The sequence below is a fragment of the Lactuca saligna genome, chromosome 4 (assembly GCF_052625555.1).
Source record: "Lactuca saligna cultivar CGN05327 chromosome 4, ASM5262555v1, whole genome shotgun sequence".
NCBI lineage: Eukaryota > Viridiplantae > Streptophyta > Magnoliopsida > Asterales > Asteraceae > Lactuca > Lactuca saligna.
The window spans coordinates 51,850,683-51,867,942 of NC_136420.1; the positions used below are offsets into that span (position 1 = coordinate 51,850,683).

Sequence of the window (17,260 nt, forward strand, 5' to 3'; positions counted from 1 at the left end):
CATGATAATTATTATTGACAACCAAGAGTTATTTTTATCAATCCGGAATGAAAGGGCTTAGAGATGATGCAATCATTCAGGGTCCGCAATACAACATAGATAGTAGCCCAAGCCCATGTATCTTGACTATAATTATAATTTATAAACGCGAATACTTTCAAGGATCCATGCTATGCTCATTGTCATTGAGGAGAAAGTTAAAAAGAGACGAGATAAAAGAAATCTACAACTTAAATATATTTTAAAAATAAGAAATTAAATATCTTTCTATTCTTTGTTTTTACCATCCTTCTACATATTTTAGATAGCGGTAAATGTCGCTAGATTTAATTTAAATTTGATGGGATGTTAAATTTGTATATTTGTTATCATTTTAAATAGATAAGAAAAAAAATAGGAAAAAAGTATATTTAATTTCTCTTTTAACATAATACCATTTTGTAGGAATAATATGAGGTCATAAAGTTATGCAACTCATATTTCAAAGTCGAGTTTCGCTTCAGTTTTCAACATTTTAAGTCCCTCTCAAAACCGAATGATACTCTAAATTTGTAATCTATCATCAAAATCGGCCAAACATTGCTCATTGTATTTTATTAAAATTACCACCTTAACTTATACGGCATAAATCCAAAAAGAGCAAAAAAGATACCAAGTCCAAGTGGGGTTGGTTAAAAGCCTTGGACGCCTAAATAACCATTTTTCATGGATACCTTGCACGCTATCCACTTCTTCCAACGATTCTTTTTGTCTTTCTTTTATCTTCTTCTTATTTATTTATTTATTTATTTATTTTTTTCTGAAATATTATTCTCTATCAAACTTAAACTCATAAAACGTTGGTCAATATCAATATTTGACATCTTTAATAATTTTCATATGATTATTGAAACCTAAGTTCTTATTCAAAAGATTTAGGTTATTTAATGCAATCGAGTTGGACAAGATTAAATACACGATTTTTAAATTGCATCTTATATAGAAAACACTACATTATTTGTATTAAGTTGTCTTTAAATTGTAGTATTTCGTTACTTATAAACTACCCAATATATTAAACATAAGATAAGATTTGAACTTATAAAATTTCAATTCATCATAACGAAAACACCAAGAAACCTATTTGCTGTCATATTCTCATTCTTATTTATAGATAACACTTTTTTTTGGCGTACGAAACTTAACAATACCTTTTCCTATAAATAACACTTGTGTAGATAGAGATGTTTTGAAGTCTTGAAGCGCCCAAATAAAATGGGAATTCTAATAAGTTTATTAGCAAATATCTTCATCAAGAAAAAGAAGCCGTTGCCAATTGAAACCATTTTCAAATTAGCCTCGGAGCCTGAGCCACCCAATTTTCCTCAAGGTGACGCTTTTATTCTTTTACTTTCTTTTAGATGGTTATAATTATCATAATATAAAGTACCAATTCATATATAGAAGAGTTATGCTTCATACATATTCACCTTGAGGTTTAAATTTCCGTAGATCATGTTTTTCACATGTAATTTATTTGCATATTTAATTGTGTATGTTTTGAAGATAAGATTTTTCTTCTAAACTGATGATAGGAAATGGCTTTGCAAAAGGGACAATCGATTTAGGAGGATTACAAGTGTGTCAAGTGACTTCATTCAACAAAATCTGGTCCACCCTCGAGGGTGGACCAGATAATCTAGGTTCAACATTCTATGAACCATCTGCAATACCTAACAGCTACCATGTGCTTGGTCACTATAGCCAGTCCAACAACAAGCCACTATTTGGATGGGTTCTAGCCGCCAAGTCCAGTTCAAATGACCCATCATCGCTAGCCATGCCCATCGATTACTCTCTCATTTGGAGCAGTGAGTCCCAAAAGATAAAACAAGACAAAATCGGATGCATTTGGCTCCCTGTTCCTCCCAATGGCTACAAACCCGTTGGATACATCGTCACAAACTCGCCAGAAAAGCCATCATTGGAAAAAATCCGATGTGTTCGATTGGATTTTACAGAAATTGTTGAATTTGATGGATGGATTTGGGGGTTAACGAATGAGATTGATCCCAATGGTTTGAATGTATATGGGTCAAGACCAAAAGATAGAGGGGCCCAAGCCACGGGTGTTTCAATAGGTTCATTTCTAGTCCAAAACGGTTTGGCTGATTTGTCATTACCCTATTGTTTAAAAAATAACACAAATACCCTTTTGGCTATGCCAAATTTTGCCCAAATTGAGGCTTTGATTCAAGCTTATTCACCAATAATTTATTTTCACCCTGATGAAAAATATCTTCCTTCTACGGTTAATTGGTACTTTGAAAATGGAGCATTGTTGTACCAAAAAGGGTTAGAAAGTAATCCTAACCCGATTGAACCAAATGGTTCGAATCTTCCTCAAGGTGGTTCGGATGATGATTCATATTGGCTAGACCTTCCCATCGATGATTCAGCTAAAGATAGAGTCAAGAAAGGTGATCTTGACAACGCTAACGCATATTTCCACATAAAGCCCATGTTTGGTGCAACATTTACAGACATAGCCATATGGGTATTTTACCCGTTCAACGGACCCGCAAGGGTGAAATTGGAATTTCTCACCATTTCACTAGGCAAAATAGGGCAACACGTTGGTGATTGGGAGCATTTGACATTAAGGATCAGTAATTTCGACGGCAGTTTAAAATATATCTATTTTTCAGAACACAGTGGAGGTACACTGCTTGATGCTTCGCAAATCGAATTTGGAAATGGAAATAAACCGGTTGCATATGCGTCTTTAAACGGGCATGCGTTTTACTCCAAACCGGGGCTTGTTTTACAAGGGAAGGGTGGAAATGGGATACGAAATGATACGGCTAAAGGGAAGGCGGCGATGGATACCGGAGTTAGGGCGGCGGTGGTGGCGGCGGAGTATTTGGCCATGGTTGAGGAACCACCGTGGTTAAATTATAGTAGAAAATGGGGTCCAAAGGTAAGTTATGATATCGTAAAGGAGATAGAGAAAGTGAAGAAGGTTTTGCCAGGGAAACTAAAGGAAGTATTTGAGAAAGCTGTAAGTGGCGTTCCAAATGAAGTTTTAGGGGAAGAAGGTCCTTCTGGTCCTAAAATGAAAAATAATTGGAATGGAGATGAGAAATATTGAATGACATTATCTACTTTTTATACATTATTTTACGTTATACGGATTGTTTTTTTGTAAATGGGTAAAATAGAGAAACTGGATAATAATAATAATAATAACAGCCAGGCACACCTAAGAGTCCAATAAAAAAAAAAATGCCTTTGAAAAAGAAAACGCCGTTGCCGGGGATCGAACCCGGGTCACCCGCGTGACAGGCGGGAATACTTACCACTATACTACAACGACAACTTGAATCAATTTTCTATTTTAATGAATATAACTCGATATTACGTTTTGTTAAGCAAAGAATTATAAAAGAATCTTCGTAATTATTAGTGCATTTGAAACGAAGAAAAGAATGTCAACGAGAATAACTTTTTGGTTCAAAATAAAATGTAATATATGAGTTTGTATATATTTTATGACGATTAATCAAGTATTTCAAGTGTCCCTTAATAGAAGCAAAACAAAATGTGTAAAAGTAGCAACTAATTAACAAGTAATAGTTAATATTGATCGGTAGTTAGATAAACGTAAGTTTAAAGAATCTAAGAAAGCAGTCGTGGTGTATTTATCTAGTTGGAATCTGTTTACTAATAATAATTCTTACAAATCATAGTATTTTATATAAGAACTAAATATTTCATAGATTTTGCTTGACTAAAATGCACCTTGGTGATTTTTGCATTAAAGGTATATGTATAAAATATTATTTGAATAAGTGTTGGTAATCAAAGTTGCTATATGCTACCCCGACTGTCATTCATTTTAGATTTATTCTTGTTACGATATAAAAAAAAACAACAACAATAATAATAATAATAATAATAATAATAATAATAATAATAATAAATCATAGAAAAATAAACAATATAAATAGACCATGTTGTTTAAAATACATGGTCCTCAACTAAATCTTCATTTATGCAACAAGAAAGGAAAAAATCTATCTAGTATCTTCTCTAATAAACGAAACTTATTTTTGTCACGTGTCTATTCTATTTTGCCACGTGTCATCTGTTATTAGAACAAATAGACTAGATTTTCAAAATTTCAAAAATTTTCTATTATTTACTTTGTTATATTTTCAAAACATTCCTTAACTACGTCTTATTTCGTTCTGCTTGATCGTAACATCCTCCCAACCACATTATTTTGTTTACACAACTTTTAACAACCACAAAATGTTTTCTTTGTATTCAATCACTCCATAGGGATGTCGAAAATCCTAGCCATAGACGATGCTTACTTCATTAAATCCTCTCCATCGTTTACCCCGACAACCATCCAACCAGTCGTTGTTCGTGTGACGCCGCCAACCAACTACCGCACCACAATGTAGGTGATTAAAGGAAAAAATGATGGTGTTGTTAAGATATGAGATCTGAATTCCGTATGACCTGATCGCAAATTGGTCCTTTTTCTTCTACTTCTAACCAACTACAACTCAATAAATAAGTTTACTGTGAAAATTCAATCCTTTCTCCATGGTAGCTGATTTGTTAAACCTCTGGTAAGCGTCCATACCACATGGTCTAATTCCATCATTCTCTTCTCTACTGCTTTACATATTATTTACTGAAATATTTTGACATGCTCAACGTTTTCTTTTAACTTATAGATCTCGGTCTATAAATATCCTTATAGAAATCATGTGATATCTATTTTTTTTGGCAGCCTATAAAATGATTGTAGTTTTTTTTGTAACTAATATAGTTACTATTTATATATTTTGGAATGCTTATATCGTTTCCATCTCGAATACTATGATAAGTTGGCAGACAATGTTGGATTCCCCACTTGGGAAAGGTAGAGAAAATATCTTTGTATTTTAGCTTTAGTAACTCAGATATACACTTGGAGACTTGTCAGGGTTCTATATGATTAAGCATATAGTGTTTTGGGAATTAAGTCATCTTATTCATGTGATGTTTTTATGTTATTTTTAGAATAGTTATATTTGGTTTCTTCGATTGTGTTCCTACATATCTTTTTTGTCCTTGGTTTACTTCTTTTGATTATATGCCTTTCAACTCCAATCTATTTTCTAGGCATCTGAGTTGCATTGAGTTGCATCAGGAATTTCACAAACACGGTGGATTTGGTCAAACACCTCTTAAAGTGCTAAGGTTATACATATCTCTTTTGTGTTTTTTCTCTTGATTTAAATGAAAACTCTTAATTTTCAAGAACTTCTAGCTGGCTATTGACTTGAGTTGTAATGGTCAAAGTACGGAACAACAAGATGATATCAGTGATTTTAGATAAAAGGGTTAATGTCATTATAGCCCAACCAATTTTTAAAGTTTATTTTATTTGGTCATTGAAGTTTTCTTTGTGCATCCTAAGTCACCAAAGTTTCAAATTTAGTGTTAAAAAGGGGAATATCACTGAAGGGGTCACCCGGTCATATAGGTAAGTTGGTGGCTATGTGGCATTTTGGTCAACTGAACTCTTCCATGTGACATTTTGGTTGACCACATTAATCATCTTTTTATAGAGAAATAAATCTCTCATTTATGATTATGATTCAAAATCTATTATCTTTCGTTTGTTATCTATCGTCTTTCTCTCGTAAATATGGTTTGTATGTGTGTATCTTCGAGTTACAGGTTTTTGGGTTTCTCGTTGCTGCAAATAGACATGGATTTCTTATTGTTAGGAAGCTCAAGTAAGATCTTTTAAACCATAAAGCTTCAAAAAACATCAGAAACAAATCCTGGTTTGTAATAAATGTATAACATAAACAAATTTTTCACTAAAATATTTTATTCACACATTTTTTTTCTCAATTCCATATAGGGATAATGACTTAAAAGGGTAATATATTTTTCGATCTGTTCACATTTAGTCACCAAGTTTTTTTTCGTCCACATTTACCCCTTCAACTTGTTAAACTGTACATATTTAGTCCTTATGACCGGCTACTCCAGGTTAGCCGGTAAAAATGACTTAATAGGGTAATATATTTCTCACTTTGTACACATTTAGTCCTTAATATTTTTGTACACATTTAGTCCTTAATATTTTTTTGTTGTAAAATAAGTCTTTTTTGTTTTTGTATTAATTCAGTACTTATGAATGATTTTTTTTAGGTTTTTTCTCACGACATCTTACGTGGGATGGTCATATGGTGATGAGATAGGTTAAGATGGTCCTGCTATATGTTTTAGGACAAGATACATGGTGTGGGTCGGCTATAAACTATAGGTACGAAGACTCGAGAAGAGCGATTGGCTTAACGCGGCATGCCAACAAACCTTGGGTATTCCAATCTGATGACTGATTGGACCTGTTGCATCTTGGCATTCCAGTCTGATGACTGATTGGGCCAAGGTATTCCAATCTGATGAGTGTGGGTCCGTTATGCAGATAATACGTTTGTTGTATCACGTATTTTGGGGGAAGCTTACTAAACTTTGTGTTTACCTAGTTGTTTATGTTTTCAGGTTCTATCATTGGTTGTGGAAAGGAGAATGCATGACTGTACACATACATCAAAAATATTGAGGATTCCACATTTGTTATATTACTTCAATTTTCGATGAATGTATTTTGGAATAGACATTTTTTCTTAATAATGGATTTATAATTAGGGAGTTTTGCCTTATTTAAAAAAGAAATTTTTTTGTTGTGAAATCGAGACATTACATATAAATATACATAGCCCCATACACTTCATCAATGATTGTCCCATGTAAGATATCGTGAAAAAAACATAAAGAAAACATTTATAAGTACTGAATGTGTACAAAAATAAAAATGACTTATTTTGAAACAAAAAAATATTAAGGACTAAATGTGTACAAAAATGATAAATATATTACCCTATTAAGTCATTTTCTCAGCTAACCTGGAGTAACTGGTCATAAGGATTGAATGTGTACAGTTTAACAAGTTGAAAGGGTAAATGTGGACGAAAAAAACTCAGTGACCAAATGTGTACAAATCAAATAATATATTACCCTTTTAAGTCATTATCCAGCAAAATCCCTAGTGCAACAACTACCACTGTTGATTTCAAGGATTTAATCATTTAAGACATAACATCGAGTCTTCAAGAACATGCTCCCAGTCAAAACATAGATTTATTCCACCACCATCACAATCGATTCCCAATGAAAACTAAATCAATGCAACAAAAGTAAAACCTAGTGAAAATAAAATAAAACCCAACAAAAACTGGAGATTAAAATCGGACCCGGAACACAATTTTGGAACAAATCTAGAGCATATTTGGAGCTTGACTATAAAGAAAGGAATTTATGGAAGGGAGAAAGAGTTCAACGATGGTGGTGGTGTCGATCACGAGTTCATCCATGTTTGAACCCACATCAGCGATATTAAGAGTTCATCAATGCTTGAACTTTGAACCCAACAATGTTTAAACCCAAAAAATTGAAATTAAGTGTTGATCGTCTGAGACCTAATGACGACATGACGGTCAGTAGTGGAGTTCATTAGTGAGGAGGAGTTTTCATGTCATAATTTTGCCGACGGAGGATTCATTACGGTAGAGAGAAATCAACTGTGTGTACTTGTGTTTGTTGATTGAAGACTTGTCTTTCTTATCAGCAATGATTAGTGGTGTGAAGTTGTATTCAAGAGGTGGATGAACACAGGAGATTTGGGGAAAGTGAGAAATAGATGATGTTAAAGAAGATTCTAAATTAGTTTCATTTTTATTTACTAAAAAACCCACATAAGATTGGCAACCGACTACTACAAGTGAAAGGATACTTTTGATAGGTAAAAAGAAAGTTTATGCGCCTAAAGTGCAAAAAAAAAAAAAAAAACATTAAGGACTTTTTAAAACAAACTGTAAAAGTTTGTAGGGCTAAAATAACATTTACCCTAGATAAAAATGGTTAAAGAGGTAATGGGTGCTGAGAATACATGGTGGGAGCTCATTTTAGTGTAAATCTAAACCAAAAGACATTTCTTACAATTGATACTCTTTCTTGTATTCTAATTTGCTCTTAGTTTCATTATTTGTTTCATATTCATCAATCAACCATGATAACATATATATTGAAGATATAATGTTTTCATTTGTTATAGTTGCTTTTCTGTAGAATAGGATTTTCAAAAAAAAAAAAAAAAAAAAAAAAAGTAGGAATTGGTTATGGTGGGAAATAATCCCAATTTTGAGTATGGGGTGGATAAAATGTTACAAAATGGAAGATGAATATTGTTTATAGTTTCTATGGGATACTATGTTTGACTAACACATTATTTTTTATGTTGTTAGGTTGCAAAGAACAAGTATAGAGGAGGAAAATGACTCAATTGATGTTTGAATTTTTAGGTTGCCATGTGAGATTACTATATGCATATCTTAAACTTGAATATTTTAAACTTGGTTCTTGCGGTAGAACTCTTTTACATAGCTTCCTGAATAAGACAGTAAGTTTTTAGATATTTTTTTGGGATAATGACTTAGGAGGGTAATAAGGTTTCCAGTTTGTCCGTATTAGGTCACTAAGGTTTTTTTTGTGTGTATTAGACCAATATGGTTGTTATTACCGTTTAGAAATAGTCCTTTTACCGGTTTTAACCGGTAAAAGGATTATTTCTAAACGGTAATAACAACCATATTGGTCTAATACGCACAAAAAAAAACCTTAGTGGCCTAATACGTATAAACTGGAAACCTTATTACCCTCCTAAGTCATTAACCCTAATTATTTAGAAAACATGCTTACTAATCAATGTGACTGATTTGTTTGGCTGAAAATAATTGCTTTCATTTAAACTTATCTCACAACCATTCCAGAACTTCTAAGTCCAAAAACTCATAAGATTGATGATCTTCATTACATAAATATGCAACATTTTATCAATAACTTTTTTTTGTCATTTAAATGTTTACATGAACACATCCATATGTACAAAAACAATCTCACTTTGATACCTCCCATCAATATCTAGATTTGATAACGAATGGAAATCTAAAACCAACAGGAACTTGCAGAGGATGTCTATTAAAAATTATTTTATAAAAAGAAAAACCACAACATGAACTAAGAAACTGAAGTTGCAAAATGAATAAAAAAATCCGCACTTAAACAAACACATACATACTATATACAACACATAAACGGAAGTTTATAAAGCATGAAATTTAATGACAGGAAAAGTAAAAAACTTAAAGGAGACTTTATAGAAAGAAAGATCACCCTTACTTGCCGCAAATGGTTGAAAATATCAACAAGAAGATCAATCTGACCATAGAATCCACATGTTGTCTGATCATGACTTCAGTAGATGAACTACTGAAACGTAAGAATTGCAATTAAACTCTATTAGCATTTGAAAAGGGAATTAGGGTTCCAGAGAAGACGAATAAGGGTTAAAAAAATTTTTGGACCATTTCTCGATTTGTGTGTGTCATCCTTGTGCAGAGGCCATGCTAATCTTCTCTGTATCGTTCCAATTTTATCGGATGTCCCCAAAGGGACGACTATAAATGAAGAGCTTCGCCATATAGAGGAGTAGTAGGTTATATAGGACGACGTGAGTTCTAAACGAAGTAGTTTACTATTGATGGTCATATATTCTCAATGTCTTTAAAATCAGGGTTAATGACTTAGGAGGGTAATAAGGTTTCCCGTTTGTCCGTATTAGGTCACTAAGGGTTTTTTTTGTACGTATTAGACCAATATGGTTGTTATTACCGTTTAGAAATAGTCCCTTTTACCTGTTAAAACCGGTAAAATGACTATTTCTAAACGGTAATAACAACCATATTGGTCTAATACACAAAAAAAAACCTTAGTGACCTAATACAGACAAACTAAAAACTTTATTACCCTCCTAAGTCATTATCCCTATTTTTTACTGGCTTTAGACTTTTGGTTTTGATCTTCATGTGTTATTGTTGATAGTGCAAATCATAATTTCAAGTTTAAAATGTCAAATATATAGATTATGTACTTTAGTGTTAAGAATGTTGTTGTGTAAAGTATTCTCATTTTCTAAGTGAGTATTTAACTACTTATTAATTTATCTTTTTGTGTATAAAATATATAAATTAAGAGTTATCTCATGTAAGGCCATATTGTTTTGAATTAGAAGCTTAATTAAAACCGAAGTACAATGCTTACTTAAACTAACTTAATATAGAATGTTGCTTTGAACCAATTTTAGCAAAATGTATTGATGTTATGGCGTACTTCATATTTGCATAAGAAGAGGAATCTAAGGCTATCATTCTTAATGAAAACCATGCTAAATCATGTAAAGAATACGATATCTCTCCAAAATGGTTTGGAGCCAACTCAATCATTTCTATAGAAAAAAAAACAGTGACTGAAATATGAAAAGGGTGAATGGTGCGCCGTAATATGAAAACGGTGGCAGTGGCAAAGACGTGAATGGTGAGGCACAATATGAAAATGGTGAGGTCCGGACTTATTAGAAAATCAAAGATCGAGAGTTTTTAAAATTTTGATAATTTGAAATTGAACGGTGAAAAACAAAGTAATAGTAATTTTCTGCAATATGTTGCAATGAGAGTGAAATTTTAGGAATGGTTACCTCAGCAATGGGTTGTCTTGTGTATCATTATTAATTAATCTTTATTATTAAATTAAATTATATTTTATTTTTTATGCCTACAATTATTATTTTACCTACTGAACAATAAAAATAATATCTTAAACCTTATAAAACAAACTTATGGTGGTGTCAATATCAAAAATTTAATAAATTTTGACTGTGACACATCCAATCAATTGTATGTTATTTTAATTTGCACCAAAAAATGAAGCTGCTAAAGAAATAAACGATCGTCTGATTTCAATGTTTCCTGGAGAAGGAAAAAAATACCTTAGTTCAGATAGCATCTATCAGAAAGTTTATTTACAATTAGTTAGATGAGAGTTTATATTCACCTAATGTTCTAAATGGACTTAAAATCTCCAATTTGCTAACCCATAAGTTGATTTTAAAGGTTGGTGTTCCGGTTATATTACTAAGAAATATCGACCATAAAAATGGGTTCTGTAATGGAACTAGACTTCAGGTGGTATCATTGGGTAATCGCGTCATAGAAATAGTGGTCTTAACTGGAAGTAACATTGGATTTCGAGTTTTTATTTCAAGGTTGTCTTTAACACCTTCAGACAATAAAATTTCATACAAGTTCAAAAGGAGACAATTTCCCCTAGCGGTTTGTTTTGCTATGACCATAAATAAAAGTCGTGGCCAATCGTTGAAAAAGGTTAGGTTGTTTTTGCGAGTCCCGGTTTTCTCACACGGTCAGTTATATATTGCTTTATCTAGAGAAAAGAGCAAAGAATGATTGAAGTTATTGATTTTAGATAAGAATGATAATTTGACTAATAAAACTTCCAATATTGTGTTTAAGGAAGTATTTCAAAATTTATGTTAAACTCTTATGTTTATTTTACTTATCAAATAAAGTTAGGGATGAACAAAAGGACCGAACCGGCCCGAATCGGACCGGAACCGGGAACCGGCTTCGGCCAAAATCAAGAACCGAACCGGTCCGGCAGTTCTATTGGTTCCGGTTCTATCGGTTCCCGGTTCCTACCGGTTCTTGTCGTGTCTTCAAATGTTGGAACCGGTCCTTGAAAAATAGCATAATACGGTTCCGGTTTTTGCCGGTTCTAACGGTTCCGGTTATATCGGTTCCGGTTCCTACCGGTTCCCGGTTCCAAAAATCCACAAAAATAACGTCCCGGTCCCAGCCCGACCGGTTCCATCGGATTCCGGTTCCGGTGCCGGTTCCGGTTCCGATACCGGTTCCGGCCGGTTCCCCGGTCCATTTGCTCATCCCTAAATAAAGTTGTACTTACTTACCATCCAAAATAAAATGTTTTTTTTTACGGTTATTAATTTTTTGGTCTATAAATTTTTTTTAACTTATCTTCTGTAGTTTCCACGAATTATAACCTACTAAATAAATAAATAAATAAATAAATAAATAAATAAATAAATAAAACACAATCATCCAACTATTTTTCTGTGTAGTTATTTAGTCAATTGTTTTTGGAGGGCCAAATTAAAGTTATTTGATTTCAAAATTGTACCATTATACTATGTGATCTGATATCGGTGGTTATCTAAGTTCCCAAGTTCACTTAATTTATCATGAATTTGATCCCAAGTTTTTTACTTTACTTTATTTATTTTAATATTTACTTTGTATTTTTTTTTTAATAAATTTGCCCTATTTTCTGAATAAAATTTTGTTCCGATTTACTATATATTACAATTTTCTTTTTACATTTTTTTTAATTAGAATTTAACTGTATATATATACATGCTTTTTAATATGGGTATCATACCAGAATTATTAAATATTGTATATAATTTATATTTAAGCAGTGAGAGTAATATTTAATTTTTAAAAATACAATTTACAAATCACATCCAACCAACTTTTTACACGAAGAATCATACATATATACTTAAACCCAACAGGCTAACAATGTATTGTTCTCTCTATAAAACGACAGTTTAGCATGCAGAGTAAATAAAACAGAACGTCAAAATCATAAACATTTACATCCGAACGAAAACAATGTTCAAACTACTGTTGTTCACTTGTTTGTGGAGAAACGTGCCAACTCATTTGATAATAACAACTTTTCTGTTTTTAATTATAAATAAACCATTCCCATAAACAAAATATTATGATAACATGCTCATATATGTTATAAGAAAAACACGTTGCATGCATAGTAGTTTAAAACCAAATAAATTAATATTACAGATTGAAGGATAATAAATATCCATACTCCACTGATCCACTCCTGAAATTTTACCCAACAAAAGTAAATTAACGTGTGTCATTCTACCAAAGTTTGGCAACTTCCCATCTAGTTGTCTCTATGTTATCGGCAATTTCCCATTCACATACACATCCATATATATAACACCACACACAAATTAACCTTTGATGATACCCACAATGACATATACACACATACACACACCAAACCAACTAAGTTAGGAGCAACCCCTAGAATTATACATAGAAGAATTAAAGCATCTTTTGTTGTATTGTTATCCTAAGTTGGGTCCATCTCCTTCAAGATGCATTCTTTGGTCTGTGTATTTTTCACTGTTGTTATAATCTTCTTGTTCTTCAATGGTGCAACAATGGTGGAATCATCAAATCGATCATTAGCATATGATCAGAAAGATGTTTCGCCTAGGAGAGAGCTTGTGGGGATCAAAACCAGCTTCAAACTTCCTTCTCCTTTGCCCAAATGGCCTCCCGGTTTGTATCTTTCTTTTCATTCCAATGCACAAATGTTAGCCGAACTAAACCACAGTCATTAGAGTTAGTTATTACCAAATGGTAGTTTAGTTAATAGTTATTACCAAATCGTAGTATCTTTCTTCTTGTTGTACATGTACATATATGTATTTTGGTAGCTTGTTCATATTCAATACACAGAAAAAAGTCTTTTTCTTCCTATTGTTATAGATTACAACAAGCCCCATTTATATTTCTCTTCGTTAACACAAGAAACCACATAACAAAACTCGATGATATTGACTTGTAATCACAATGGTGATTTATATTTTTTTATAATTATTTTTAGGTGGAGGGTTTGGTGGTGGAACCATGGATTTAGGAGGATTACAAGTGCGTCAAGTATCAACATTCAACAAGATTTGGGCAGCCAACGAGGGAGGACCCGGTAATGTTGGTGCAACATTTTATGACCCGGTTTCCATACCTCAAGGATTTGAAATTTTAGGGTTTTACAGCCAACCCAACAACATGCCTTTATTTGGGCATGTTCTTGTGGGAAAAGATGTTACAGATGACCCTTTAAACCCTACTCTCAAACCACCAACTGATTACACTCTTGTATGGAGTAGTGTCTCTGTAAATATCAAGAAAGATGGTGATGGCTACATATGGTACCCAAACCCACCAGATGGCTACATGGCTGTTGGCTATATCGTTACTACTTCATCAGAAAAACCCGCTCTTGAAAGAGTTCGATGTGTTAAGTTTGACTTGACGGATACTTTAGAGAGCGACGTATGGATATGGGGATCAAGCAAGAGTTTAAATGTAAATGGGTTTAATGTCTATAGTTCTAGGCCGATGAATAGAGGTGTTGAAGCCATGAGTGCACCAATAGGAGGTTTTGTGGTTGAAAATGGGATAGGGGGCAGCACATTGTCAATATCCTGTTTGAAGAATTTGAAGGGTAGTTTAGTAAATTCAATGCCAAATTTGGACCAAATTAAAACCCTAATTCAGACATATTCTCCTATGGTTTATTTTCATCCTAATGAACGCTACCTTCCTTGCTCAGTTGATTGGTTATTTCAGAATGGTGCATTGGTTTACCACAAAGGGGACGAGTCAAACCATATCCTTGTTGACCAAAATGGTTCAAATCTCCCTCAAGGTGGTTCGAATGATGGTACCTATTGGTTGGACCTTCCAAAAGATGGTTCAAGTAAAGAAAGGATCAAGAAAGGTAACCTACAAAATGCAAGTTCTTATTTCCATATCAAACCAATGTATGGAGGGTTATTTACAGACATTGCCATTTGGCTTTTTTACCCTTTTAATGGGGCATCAAGAGCCAAAGTTGAGTTCATCAACATTTCATTAGAAAAAGTAGGAGAACATGTTAGTGATTGGGAACATATCACATTAAGAGTTAGTAATTTCAACGGTGGATTAAAAAGTGTATTCTTTGCACAACATAGTTCGGGGACATGGGTGAGTGCTTCGGTTCTTGAGTATGCAATTGGCAATAAACCAGTAGTATACTCATCACTAAACGGTCATGCATCCTACCCTAAACCTGGACTAGTCTTGATTGGCCCCCACGGAGTCGATATTGGACTCAGAGATGATATGGAAAAAAGTAATAAGGTGATGGACACCGGAGACCGGGCAACCGTGGTTGCAGCAGAGTACCTAGGCTCAATAGTAGTTGAACCACCATGGTTAAACTATTTTAGAAAATGGGGTCCAAAAATTCAGTATGATCTTGACAAAGAACTTAATAAAGTGGAGAAAGTTATGATATGGAAGTTGAAAAAGGCTTTTTACAAGTTTAGGAAAAGTGTTCCAAGAGAGGTTTTAGGTGAGGATGGGCCACTTGGACCCAAAGCTAAACACGAGTGGAGTGGAGATGAGATGGGATGAACATTTGTTTTATAGAATTTCATTTATAATTTATAAAATGTTTTATTTATCACATTATTTGCTTATGAGATGATCAAAAAACTTGTATTATATATATGTATAAAAATCAAACACTATTACATAGCATGAAGTTGCATATTTTTCCTGTTTGTTTAATAAATTGTTATATTTAATGATTTACAAATGTTGACTTAGAAATTGTTATATTTAATGATCTACATCCACATGTCACCCCCACCTTTTATCAACATAATGTGCAAACAAGAGAGCTTATAATCAAACTAACTTCTACAAGTGAGTGTGTAGAAGATAATTAGCATAAACCATATATAACAACGACCTCACACATGACTCAAAAATATTCATTTCCTATGTTCTAAACTTTAATACTTGGGTGAAAGTTATGGCCATTTGAAGTAGAGATAAAAATATATTGCTATTAGGAAAAAGTCAAAAAAGTCAAAGTCAAATGGTAAATGGCCATCTGGCACAGGCACACAGCATGACCTTGTTCTCACAGTGGCATGGAGGCGAAGTAAGTCGACGGGACATGTGGCGATCATACATGACACATGGCAACGACTACAACACGTGACGATTTTCTAGAGAGAAACGTGGATGCGGTGCGGCCACCTGATTACTTCAACACTATTTCAGTATAGTATATATATGAGTGTTTTGTGTCATTCGAAGAGTCATACTAGCATATGGGATACAAGGGTTGAGTTACGAGATTAGTTGATGTATTTTTATCCTATTATTACATACTTACGTTTATGTAATACTTTGCGGTGGGTTGTTAGACCCGAGTATGTGTTACGGGAATCCGTGATATGATGCTATTATGAACCCTATTGTAAGATTAAAAGATAAATCTTACAGTTAAATACATAGTCTGGATAATAAGGGTTATAAACCCTAATTTACAGGAGTTACCAAATGCATGAAATGTAGCTAACGCTTACAGGTTTAAGCCAATAATAGTATTATTATGAGGTTTAATTAGTTTGGTGACAAATGGTCGCCGAGTTTAGCTCGTAGTAAGTGGTGACAAGTTTTAAGGAATTTGTTAAATTATTGATCATGTGTTTGTATGTAGCAAGTTAAAAGGTGGAAGAGGCCAGGGACCAACGCTTGTAACATCTTGATATTGAGGTATTTTCATTTTAAACCTTATGTATGAGAATTTATTTCATTTTAGACCTTGGATGTGAATTGATTGCAAAATTGGGTCGAAATTGCATTCTCGTAATTTTGGGAGTTAGGTACGTACATTGGGCGTAGGTGGCCAGAGTGCAAACCTAATGTGGTTGATATGTGTACGTTTATACATATTTTTATATATCATATCTTAATATTTTAGCTATTATTATTCTTATTTAGGACTAAAAGGTACTTATAATGTTTTTAATTATAATTTACAGCTATTAGTTGTCGATAGAGCAGAAAAGAAAGGATCGGAACGGAATTCGGGCTTAGAAGCAAAAAGAAAGAAAATCACTAAAGGCAGCCATTACACCTAGCGTAATATCATTTAAGCCAAGCGTACTGCTAAGATGAAGAGTACGCCCCTCGTGGTTAGTGAGTACGCCCAACGTACTAGGCTTGGGTCCGAAGAATGGATCAGGATGGTTTTCTTAGTACGCCCAACGTACGTAATTCGGTTCCAATGTTTATAAATAGCAAATTCGGCCAACCAGAAGGGAGATTTCGACTACCATCGATCCTTAGTCGACAAGTAACACATGTTTGGTGGTTTTGAGGGTCTAGAAGGCTACCGCAGAAGATCTAAAGGATTAGATAGCAGATTTGTGTCAGTAATCATGTCGTTTGTTAATGTGACCATGTTTAGCATTCCATTGTGATGCAACTATGTTTTTACTTTCTGATTTTGGTATTAAAACCATTTGCTTTGTGTTTATGATTAGATGAAACCTTGAATTTGTGGATTAATTGCTATATTGGATTGTTTTATTCGTGTTTAATTTATCTTG

General features: G+C 33.3%; 1 protein-coding gene, 2 non-coding genes and 1 pseudogene across 3 annotated transcripts; 2 read left to right on the top strand and 2 right to left on the bottom strand.

Annotated features, from left to right (window-relative positions):
• The first annotated feature begins 1,221 nt into the window (after nucleotides 1–1,221).
• On the top strand, nucleotides 1,222–3,154 carry LOC145041837 (hypothetical protein At1g04090-like). The gene is made up of 2 exons (XM_078990044.1): nucleotides 1,222–1,369; nucleotides 1,575–3,154. The coding sequence occupies exons 1-2, from the start codon at nucleotides 1,255–1,257 to the stop codon at nucleotides 3,128–3,130; spliced, it is 1,671 nt and encodes a 556-aa protein (XP_078846170.1). The 5' UTR covers nucleotides 1,222–1,254; the 3' UTR covers nucleotides 3,131–3,154.
• Nucleotides 3,155–3,283: 129 nt separating this feature from the next.
• TRNAD-GUC (transfer RNA aspartic acid (anticodon GUC)) lies at nucleotides 3,284–3,355 on the bottom strand. Its single transcript has one exon. It is a non-coding gene; the product is annotated as a tRNA-Asp (tRNA).
• A 6,112-nt stretch (nucleotides 3,356–9,467) lies between these two features.
• Nucleotides 9,468–9,570, bottom strand: LOC145044386 (U6 spliceosomal RNA). The gene has a single exon (XR_013681340.1). It is a non-coding gene; the product is annotated as a U6 spliceosomal RNA (small nuclear RNA).
• Nucleotides 9,571–13,240: 3,670 nt separating this feature from the next.
• On the top strand, nucleotides 13,241–15,266 carry LOC145039604 (hypothetical protein At1g04090 pseudogene; annotated as a pseudogene).
• Nucleotides 15,267–17,260: the final 1,994 nt, after the last annotated feature.

Bases quoted from the DNA above. Each gene is read 5' to 3' on its own strand.
- LOC145041837 (XM_078990044.1), top strand. From the start codon at position 1,255: ATGGGAATTCTAATAAGTTTATTAGCAAATATCTTCATCAAGAAAAAG. The intron at 1,370-1,574 runs GTGACGCTTTTA...AACTGATGATAG, and splicing joins GCCACCCAATTTTCCTCAAG to GAAATGGCTTTGCAAAAGGG.